The 11,276-nt window shown below is 42.0% G+C and overlaps 1 protein-coding gene across 1 annotated transcript in view; it reads right to left on the reverse strand.

Moving 5' to 3' along the window:
• The window catches only part of CPB2 (carboxypeptidase B2), a 52,893-nt gene extending 42,325 nt beyond the window's left edge, over positions 1-10,568 (reverse strand). Inside the window, exon 1 of the mRNA XM_045796790.2 lies at positions 10,420-10,568. Coding sequence (XP_045652746.1) covers positions 10,420-10,493 — 74 coding nt within the window. The 5' untranslated portion in view covers positions 10,494-10,568. The remainder of the gene's footprint in view (positions 1-10,419) is intronic.
• Between the last annotated feature and the right edge of the window lie 708 nt (positions 10,569-11,276).

Raw genomic sequence — 11,276 nt, forward strand, 5'->3', positions numbered from 1 at the left:
TGGAATGTTTTGTAGTCATTATAAAGAATGAGTTAGGTTTCGAAAAGTTAACTTGTGGGAGATTTACAAGACGTTCTAAAGAAGCAAGATATGGAGAAGTCTATAAAATATTACCCCATTTTTGAGAGAAAAATAAATTAGAAAGAAAAAGGAAAATTACATGTGTTAAATGCAGGAGAAAAGTGATGAATGAATAAGCAGCACATAGTTAACATTGATTTGGATGGTGGGGGATGGCAATTGAAAGACTGGGTGGGTGAGAGAAGTGGGGGAAGAAGTTCCAATAGGAGATCAGATATTCAATGAATGTATAATTACACAAGGGTGTATATAAATGTATAAAGAAACACAGGAAAGAATGATTACCAAAATGTTAGTGATGTTTTCTCAGGGGGTGATGAAATTTCAGTGTTTTTCTCCCCAATTTTATGCCTTCCCACATTACTAATTAACCAAAAAGAACTCTTATTTAATCAGGGGAAAAACTATTAAAAAGTTACTCTTACTGTGAAAAAGCCACTGCCAAACTTCTTATACTGCTGAAGACCCTTTTGCTAGAATATTCCTTGTTGTTTTCAAATGTTCTCTGAGCCCATCAGGGGAGTAGAGTGAATTTCTAGTATTTCATAGTATTTTCATTCTAACATGTCCTGTTCTAGAAATTTTTTTTTCTTTCACCATCTGCCATAATAGCTCTGACATTTCTAGTTCACTAAATGTAGGCCACTGTTTTCTCCAAGCTTCCAAAAAACATCATAGCAGCAATTAGCACCACCTCCCAAGGATCTAACTAGAATGTCAAATCCTGTATCTTGGGCGAGTGCACCTCTCTAAGGATATAGTCCCTCTCCTTTGTTAACATACTCAGCACTTGTACAGCCAGATTATGTCATGACTTAACCCTAGCTACCAGTTAGGAGGAGAGGTGGGAGTAGATTCTGAGGGCTGAAAGTAAGAGATGACATTACAGAACCCTGATAGCAATGGGGGTGATGAAATCATTGTATAATAGAAGCCAGGTGGCAATGTTTAATCATCCTTGACAAGTTGGGTCCAGAAGAACATGACCCATAGAAAGCTATAGAGGTAGTTAAGAGAACATAGAGTTCTCAGGGGCAAGATAAATGGCAGCCAACAAAAGTATTGCTCAATCTTTACAATCAAAATAAATTAAGGATGAATATGAGAGAAGCTAAGGACAGCTATCCCCATCAAGAGTTACAATCCACTGCCCAGTTTCCAGATACAGTTTCTTAGACCCAGTTCCTAGACCCAGAATCTTTTTCCTGAAGTGGGGAGGCAAGTCCCCACCAGGAAAGACCCTGCGACCTTATAGAAAGGGTATATGATCATGACTTCCTCTGTCCCTCCCCAAAGAAACCTATGAAAATGTACTCAGGAACTCTGCACACTGGAGAAAGGGAGAATACTCAATCATTCTGAGGTCTTTTGGATGCAGGGTCCAAGCTGACATTGACACCTGGAAGTCTGGAATCCTAGTCTAGGTCCAACTCTTGGTGGAGGCACTGGGTCCATGGACCCCCACTCCATGATCATTTCCCTGGTCCCCAAATGTAAAACTGACATGGACATACTTGGTAATTGGTAGGACCCACTCATCAGTTCCTTGCCTGTAAAAGAGCTATCATAGTGGGAAAAGCCAAAAGGTGAAACTGTGCCTCTTCACCCTCAGCCAGGAGAAGGGAAAAAAACCAAACAAACCAAAGCATTCTGGGGAAAATGGCAGATATTATGCCACCCTTAAAGACCTAAAGATGCGAGGATGGTGGTTTCCACTTTAAATTCATTAGTCTGGCTTTCACAAAAACAAGATGGGTCCTAGTGCATGGCAGTGTACAATCAGACTCTACCAAAGAGGAGCAAATTGTAGCCACTGTGCTCAGTGTGGTCTTGGCTGGGCAGAGGCTTAGGTATACAGTATTCATCTATTGAGCTGGTTGTCTCTATCAGAAAAAAAATCACAAACAATTCACATCCACTTGGTATAGTCTCCCATATATAGCTAGAATCTTGCTTCAACTTGAATTAATTTCTCCACTAATGAGCCTGTCTGGATATCCCAAGCTACTATATCAAGGGCATATTGTGAATCTTGGATCAAATGAACAAGAAACACCAGGTGTGCCGGAGGTCTTGGTAAGGCACATGTGCTCCCAAGGTTGTGTGTGTGTCTGTGTGTGTGTGTGTGTGTGTGTGTGTGTGTGTGCCGGGGGTAATACTATAAAGATTCAGGGTACTGTTATACTAGAGAAATTTAAAGGTCTAGTGATCTGGGATAGGCTGGAAAATTCCCTCTAAAATAAAGGACAGAACTTCTATCTCTCCTGATGAAGAAAGGAGCCTAGTTCCTGGTAAGTCTCCTGGGTTCGGAATATACCTCACTTGGAAATACTGCTTCAACCCATTTATTGGGTGACATGAAAGACTATCATAAACTGTGATGGAGAGGCCCAGAGAAGAAAGGTTCAGGCTGTGGTACAAGAGGCCTGACACTTGGGCCATATGGCTTGGCAGGCCATACAGGATTGGAGGCATCTGTTGTGGGAAAAGATGCCACTTAGAGGTTTTGGCATGTCCCAATAGGAGAATCACAATGTAGACACCTACAGCAAGGCCATGACATCTGCAAAGAAGAATCATACACCTTTCAAAAAAACCAGTTCCTGACATGGTATTGGGCCCTGGTAGAAATGGAATGCCTGTCCGTGGGTAACAAGTGGTCATGGAGCCAGTCTCACCCATCATGAGCTGGGTTTTGTCATACTCACTATGGTAGACAGAATGATGGCTCCTAAAATGTCCATGTCCTAATCCCTAGAACCTGTGAACCTGTTGCCTTACATGGTAAAAGTGACTTTGCGAATATAGTTATGTATTTTGAGATGGGATGATTATGTTGGATTATCTGAGTAAGCCCAATGATATTGCAAAGATCCCCAAAAGTGGAGAAGGGAGACAGAGAGAGAGAGGCAGAGGGAGATTTGGCCTAAGAATAGTTCAGAGTGATTCAGTGCAAAAAGGACTCAACCTGCCTTCACTGGCTTTGAAGATAAAGGGTGGAGTTGCAAGCCAAAGAATGAAGGTGGCCTCTAGAAACTGGAAAAAGCAAGGAAGGGATTTTCCCCTCAAAGCCTCTAGGGAAAAAACACAGTGGTGACTGACACTTTGATTTCAGCCCAGTGAGACCCATTTTTAATATTTAAACTACGGAAATGTAAGATAATAAATTTGTGCCGTTTTAAGACCCGACTTGTGCTAATTTGTTACAGTAGCAAGAGGAAACTAATACACTTGTCGTGTCATGAGGTTGGGCAGGCCAACCAGAACTCCATCATTAAGCAGAGTGGTACATCTGGGATCAGGCACAGGTAGGATCTGAGGAGACAAGTGAGGTGCATGAGCAGGTGGCGCTTCCTCTCAACTCATACTGACACATGCCGCATGTGGAGGTCCCTTATGAGCAGCTAATGCAGGAGTGTAGCAGCCATGAGAACACACCTCTAAGATCTCCAACTGCAAGACACGTAATTGATGGAAGCTGTGCTTGAATTCTGTCCCTATGTTAGTGCTAAGGCCATATTATTCACTGGCTGCTTCCAGCTAATAACTGAGCATGGTGGGGATAACAAGGCAGGCTCATTACTGAAAGATGGGGGGCCCTTCTGGTGGATGACATTGGCCAAGAACCACCTTATCAACTTTGCAAAATCTTTCTTAGAATTGCACTACATCTAAGACCTTCCACCCTCCTTCCTTCCTTTTTTCCTCCACAAGGATTAAATCAGCATTGCAGTCTTATGTCTCTCCCCAGAGCCTCTTCTTGTCCCCTCCTTATTTTTTCCTCTCAAGCATTTTTCTCAATACATGTCTTCCATGTCTAATTCCATCTTGGTGCCTGCTTCCTGGAGGACTAGGGAAGTGGGAATAAAGTGTGGAGATCTTTGTATCACATTGTAACACCTAACAGAAAGCACCCACCAAACAATAGGCACTAACTAGGTAAACATCATGATTAGGCAGTTGATGTCAGCCAGCCTCTGTCAACAGTCACCCCAGTGCTGGCACAAAGGGCCCATGAGCAGAATAGCCATGATGGCAAGGACGTAATTTTCATGGCTCAACAGGATGGGTTCCTACCCACCAAGATTGATAGAGCAACTGTTGCTGCCAAATGTCCAACTTGACAGCAACAGAAACCAAAACCAAGCCCTTTAATCAGCACCATTCCACGAAGAGACCAGGCACCCGAGAAATTGCCACTTTGGTCCCCTTCCACTCTGGGTCTGGATTTGCCTCTTCTACCTGCAGGGCCTCAACTAGTGTTACCATTCAAGGACTTATATAGTGTTTGATCCACACAGGATTTCACCTAACACCGTATCGGATTAAGGGATCCACTTTACAACAAGGGAGGTGCACAATGGGCACGTTACTGTGGGATCCACTGAGCCTATCACATACCACACCACCCAGGAGCTGCAAGCCTCATGAAGCGATTAGAATGGATTAGCTGAGGTGCTAGCTTGGAAAGGAGCAACATCTTCCAGGATGCAGTCTTAAATCAATAATCATTACATGGTGTGGTGTCTCCACAAGTTAGAACACATGGCTCATGGTTCCAGGAACCAAGCTGAGGTGGCTTTACTCACCACCATTCCAGGTGAATTAGGGGAATTTGTACTTGCAATCTATAAATATGGCTCTATAAATTTAAAGTTCTGGTTCCCAGAAGAGAAAAGCTCCCACAGGAGTCATGGCAAGAGTTTTATTAAACTGACAGCTGTTGCTGCTACCCAGTCATTTCCGTCTCCTCGTCCCAAAAGATGATCAGAAAGGAGAGGAGTTATGCTGGAAGGGGTAAGTGACCTTGACCATCAGGAGGATATCGAAGGCTGCGTTCACACAGTTAAGCTGTCAGCGAAGAATACATTTGGTACACAGATGATAAATTTAGGCATTCTGTGATACTCCCTTGCTTTACATTATCCAAACAGGCTAAATTTCAATCCCACATAAGGGAAGTGTTGTGTTGACTAGAAGATAAGGGCATTTTTCTAATGTATTTGACCAAAGCTAGTCAACAGAAAAGAGAAAAAAAAGAAAAAGTAAAGGTAAAAAAATGTGTTATTCCAAGGGTCCTATTTCTTAAGGAGAAAAAATTTAAGGAAACATAGAAAAATACATTGGGAAATGTGGAGGACTAAAATGATGATGGTAAAAATGCACCATAAAATATATTAATGTGTCCACATTCCAACTGTGGTGAGCTGGACTCTTCCTGTCTCCACCTGTTTAGCCCAAGTGCCAACACAATAGAATTAGGAAATGGAATGAGGGTCAGTCAGGTCTCCTTATGTAGAATTTACACAGTTTCTGAAAATCAGTTTCCTGACACGATGCCCCCTTACTTTATCAGAAAGAGGCTATGAAAAGTGGTCAGAGTGGAGAAAGGGAGAAGATTTGTGACAATATTTCTTTGAAACACGTTGTTACAGTTCTGTCAGTACCCTTGCTCCCAAAGGGGATTAAGTTTGGGGGTGTTACTTCCCTCATCCCCACCAGTAGGGAGGACTTCCAAGGGGTAATGGGAGAGTCTGAACATGTTTCCTCAAGTTTAGAGACACAAAGACTGGTGCCTGGCTTTTTCCCAAGGAAGCTAAACATGCATGTGGCTGGTCTCCAGTTGGTTGGGCAGTATATAAATCAAAAGAACTACTTCATAGGCCATAGTTATAACTCAGACGCTGACAGCGCCACCTACAGGGGCAAGAACGTGGGGGTGAATGCAAGATTCCCAGCGGTGAAACATGGAGTCACAAATGGCCACCTAACAAGAGACGCAACTATCTCTGGTCTGGAGAATTCCTCAGCAAAGGAATCTGAAAAATTCCTAAAAAGTTAAAACCCAAGGGGCGCCTGGGTGGCTCAGTCGTTAAGCGTCTGCCTTCAGCTCAGGGCGTGGTCCCGGGGTCCTGGGATCGAGCCCCGCATCAGGTTCCTCTGCTGAGAGCCTGCTTCTTCCTCTCCCACTCCCCCTGCTTGTGTTTCCTCTCTCACTGGCTGTCTCTCTCTCTGTCAAATAAATAAATAAAATCTTAAAAAAAAAAAAAAAAAGTTAAAACCCAAGAAAAAGGCAAATGAGAAAAAGAGGCGTGTGTGTGGAGAGGGGTGAGGGGTGGTTTCCCTGTAAAGACTGAAATTTGAATAATATCTTGAATGGACCCAATATTCTAGTTTCTAAATCGAGATTGTTTGCATGTTAACACGACCCCGAAATTATCAGTTACTTAAGAGTGGACTAAAAAAAAAGTCAGAATTTGCACACTTTCCATGTGGGGCAGAGAAAGATTACTCTACCACATGGAATGCAATGGGGCAAAGGGAGACAAGAAAATAAAGAAATGTTTTGATCGCATCTCTGAAGTGATACAGTTAGAGGATTTAACCAACAGCCAGTTGAAAATTAAAAAAAAAAAAAAGTCTTGGGGCGCCTGGATGGCGCAGTCGTTAAGCCTCTGCCTTTGGCTCAGGTCGTGATCCTGGCATTCTGGAATCGAGCCCCACATCAGGCTCCTCTGCTATAAGCCTGCTTCTTCCTCTCCCACTCCCCCTGCTTGTGTTTCCTCTCTCGCTGGCTGTCTCTCTGTCAAATAAATAAATAAAATCTTTAAAAAAAAAATAGCCTTGCACCAAATATCGAATGAAAAGTATAAGCACAATGAAATAACAGCAGACATTTTACACAAAAAATAAACTGAGGTTCAAAGAGGACACGGACATTGTCCAAGCCCGCATAACTAAGAAGTCGCAGCTCTGGGGCTGTCTGCAAATCCCGGGATTTTAACACTAGACAGCATTTCCTCTTGCCTCCCCTCTAAGAACATGATTATTTTCATCAAGCTCTGTCCCCTGCTACGGTTTATACTATTTGAAAAACTGGCAAGATGCCCCTGAACACTGGAACACCGCTCGAGGCCACACGTTTTCTTTACGCATGACAGTGTTTTAAGGCCACCAGCGCCCTGTTCTTTAAGATGAAAATAATATATCAGGGGAAGCTAAGTAAGAGAGAAGCAGGGGATCTCCAGGCGGCAGACAGTATATGAACTTGACAGAAGGAACAAGTCCTGTGGTCTATTAATAATTCAGAAGCCCTCTCTCCTCAACCATCCCCCACTCTCCCAAGTCTTTTTCCTTCTTTTCTTTGTACTTTCCCCCCACTTCCCTGTTTCCAGTAAACAGCCTCCCTGACAGCCTGCACGTAGGTCATCAGAGCACGATCCAGTTAATGTCTTGTTTACAAGGTGCTTGCTAGGATTTTATTTTTGCCCTTTACATTATTTGGCCTTTAACAGCAAGTGACTACGGAGACCTGTTTTTGTTTTTGTTTGTTTGTTTGGCTGCTTTTCTCTTTGGCATATGGTATTAATGCCTTTAAAATTTTTTCCGGTTCTCGTTCCGGGGCATTTCGCTGATGAGATGTATCAAAATGCACCTAGAAAGCAGCCAGTCAGACATTGCCTGGATACAAAGTGTTATTAGGAAAATGATCACGACAAGAAAACAATAACAGAGAACAGCTTTAGGGAGAAGACAGACCGTAAGCTCTTTTTAGAAAGGGTTGGATTCTTGCCCCCAGAAATAATTCATCAAAGTCTCTCACCCTGAATGAAATTAGATTTCCCTTTTAGCATCGGTGATAGCTTGTTCCTGGGAAAGCAGAGCTCAGAAACAGTTGGTAATATATATATATATATATATATATATATATATATATATATATATATATATATATTTTTTTTTTTTTTTTTTTACTCACAGAAAGAAGAGTTTGGAATGTTTTTTCTAGTGGAGGAATGGGAGGGAGGAATCAGATATGAATCTGCCCACAAAGCTGCCGCTCTCCCTTCCCCAATACACACAGACAATATTTTCAATACCATGTGATTGGTGAAAATACAGTCATAGTCTCGTTCCTCTCTTCAAGCATAGATATCGATCAGATTCCAAAGTATAAGCTGAAGCAAGAAATAGTAAGAAAAGCTGTGCCTGAAGGAATATTCTCGTTTCTTTGCTGTTTTGTGTGTGTGTGTGTGTGTGTAAATTCTTTATTCGACTACTTAGTTCCACTAAACTGTTATATGCCTTCTCATTTTGAAGGGACATGGTAAAGCTTTTGAAGTATCTTGCTAAGGATTCTTATCTAGGAGTTCAGTTCATTATGATCCAGGCAGTGGCGTGTGGGTGAGCCTGCCACGCTCTGCAGCCACCAGCTGCCAAGGGGCAGGAGCCATGCCACCAAAGACCCACTGCAGGTGTGACCCTGACACTGAACTTCCAGCCCGTCCCTCTCCCAGGCAGCGCTCTGGATCACCTGTCTTCTCTGCAAACTCACTGTGACTAAATCTGACCTCCATCAAATTAGGGCTCTTCCTAATTTCTAGATTTTTGAGGCAATGAGATTCGGAGAAACGAGTTGAAATGAGGCGAACATGGGTTTGAATTCAAACTCTACACTTACTGTTTGATTTGGGGCAAATGATTTATCCTTCCTAGGGCTCAGTTTCCTTCTCTGTAAGATGTCGCCATCAAGATTCCTAAGGCGTAGGATTGTAGGCATTTATGTATTTATTTATTTATTTATTAAAGATTTTATTTATTTATTTGACAGAGAGAGAGAGACAGCCAGCGAGAGAGGGAACACAAGCAGGGGGAGTGGGAGAGGAAGAAGCATGTGGGACTCGATCCCAGGACCCTGGGATCAGGCCCTGAGCCGAAGGCAGATGCTTAACGACTGAGCTACCCAGGAGCCCCAGGATTGTAGGCATTTAATGAGATGACATTTCTAAGTGCCAGGCCCAGTGCATGAGGTAACATAGGTGTTAAATAACCATGTGTCCCCTCCCTTTCCCCTCTCTGTGGATGACACTGCCACTGTCTACAGTACCCAGCTGGACATGTTGATAACAGTTTTCCTCCTTACCTCTCCCCTACCTTTAATTAAAGCCAATCACCAAGTTGTGGGATATTAGAATTGGCAAGTACCTTAGAAATTACAGTTATCTTATTTATTGAAAACACAGAGACCTATAGGTCACCAATTATTCCAGCAATTTGACTCTCATGTCAATTCAATAACAATCATTATTTGGTGATGGATTTTGTTGCATGACACTTGATAATCATAGTGAACAAAAAAGAATCGATATGTACAAATACAGCATCAGGCTCTCAAGTCAAGCTCCGTTTTCTTAAATGCTGACCCATGGCCTTTTCTGACTCAGAAAAAGTTGTTTTTTTTTTTTTTACAGATTTTATTTATTTATTTGAAAGAGAGAGGGAGGGAGAGATATAGTGAGAGCGAGCACAAACGGGAGGGGAGGGAGGGTCAGAGGGAGAGAGAGAAGCAGGCTCCCCCGCTAGCAGGGAGCTCCACACAGGACTCGATCCCAGGACCCCGAGATCATGACCTGAGCCAAAAGCAGACGCTTAACCAACTGAGCCACCCAGGCACCGAGATAAGTATTTTTGATAGAATTTTCCTGTCCCTGTATGTCTTTCCTCTCTTTACTATTCACTAAATGGGGAGAGGCATTTGTCTTGGAAATAATTGGAGAAAAAAAAGAATCACGGAAGCAAAACAAAGGGGAAAAAATAAGATAATTCCAAAGGAAATAATATCAATTTTAAAACTCTACGAGTTCACTAGTTAATACATTACAATATTACACATAGCCTGGGACCATTTGCCATATATTAAATGTGTTAGAACACGAGTTCATTTGTATTCTTCTAAGTGGTGTATAGTAAGCAATCTCCAGGGAATCACTCAAGTAAGCAAAATAAGAATTAGCTACATTCATATATGTGTTCTTTATAACACAACTATCCTTCCTTTCATACCCCATGTAAATACTCGTGCATAACCTAAACCTCCTGTTCCATACCTTTACCTTCTTCCCTTCCTATGTTCTATGTACAAGAGGAAACTATTCAGTTACTCACAGTTGTATTATTCATAGTTAATACACATTATCCAGTTAATATATTTCGTGTGTGAAGACAAAAAATGTAAATCATGTGATGTGTTAGAGTATAAATAATTATTTTTATAAAAGCTTCTATTTCTTTCATCGCCCTAGCCACTGAATATACATTTCCTCCAGCTTTCTGTCAGTAATCAAAATAGAGCCAGAAAAGGAAAAAAAGACCCTAGTTCTAGTGAGATCCTATTACACTGAAATGTACTATTTGTCAGGGCAACATGGAAAGTTCCTGAAAGAGCTGACCTTCAAACTTTTACATTTTGCTCCCCAGGTTAGTGCACCGACTAGATTCCACGTGGGGCAAACAAGTGAGGAAAATGGCCCCCCACCACTTAAGATTCTATCGGGTTACCTCTGAAAAGCGAAGACATGCTGCTCACACAAGAGGAAGATGGCTACAAGGACTCCACAGCTGTAAAGCTTCATCCCAACAGCAATTTGCTGAAAAACAGAATTCTCTGGGGAGAAGCGCCTGGATGGCTGGTTACATAAGAGCCTTCTTTACACACTGGTTAAAATATAATGGCATGTTCCCTGTCATTTCTGCGATCAATTGACCAAGCTTCTATTTTCACCCTTAAAAAATAAAGTATGATGGGAATCATTCTTACTTTCGACTATCTAGAAAATATTTAACTCCTCAGGGAAGATGAGGCCGGGAATAAAAGTATAGTAATGTTGCGGAAATGTGTCTGGTTTGTTGAAGAAAAATAGCCCTAAGGTATTGACTAATGGCGCGTAACCCATGCTGAGGGAGGTGTCCAGTGGAGTACTAAAGAGGTCTTCCTTTGTCTCTGTCTTTTTCAACATTTTCAACCTAGACGAAAACATAGAAGGTGAGTTTCTCAACTTTGTGGCTCTTACAAGGCTCAGAAGGAGAGCTTGTGTGGAGGATTACAGAATCTTCATTTACAGAAATTTTTCCATGTTCATATGAAGTGACGGGTCCACCTGTAAGAGAATAGGAATATTATGTCCTAGGGAGTTCTCTGAGCAATAAAAAAAAATCAGGTTGTTTTGAATCATGTTTATTTAGGAAAGGTCACCATAAGAGCCATTATCTAAATCAAAGCTCATCACATGTCATTCTGAAGGTAGCATCTTACTTATAACATTTTGTCTGGTGTGAGGCCACAGCTTACCTCTGTAAATGGATGAAACCCAGGTATTACCCCTAAATTCCCACTGGTCAATGCATTTGAATGTTCT

Source organism: Ursus americanus, chromosome 10, assembly GCF_024610735.1.
Source record: "Ursus americanus isolate L20-20 chromosome 10, mUrsAme1.1.p, whole genome shotgun sequence".
Taxonomy (NCBI): domain Eukaryota; kingdom Metazoa; phylum Chordata; class Mammalia; order Carnivora; family Ursidae; genus Ursus; species Ursus americanus.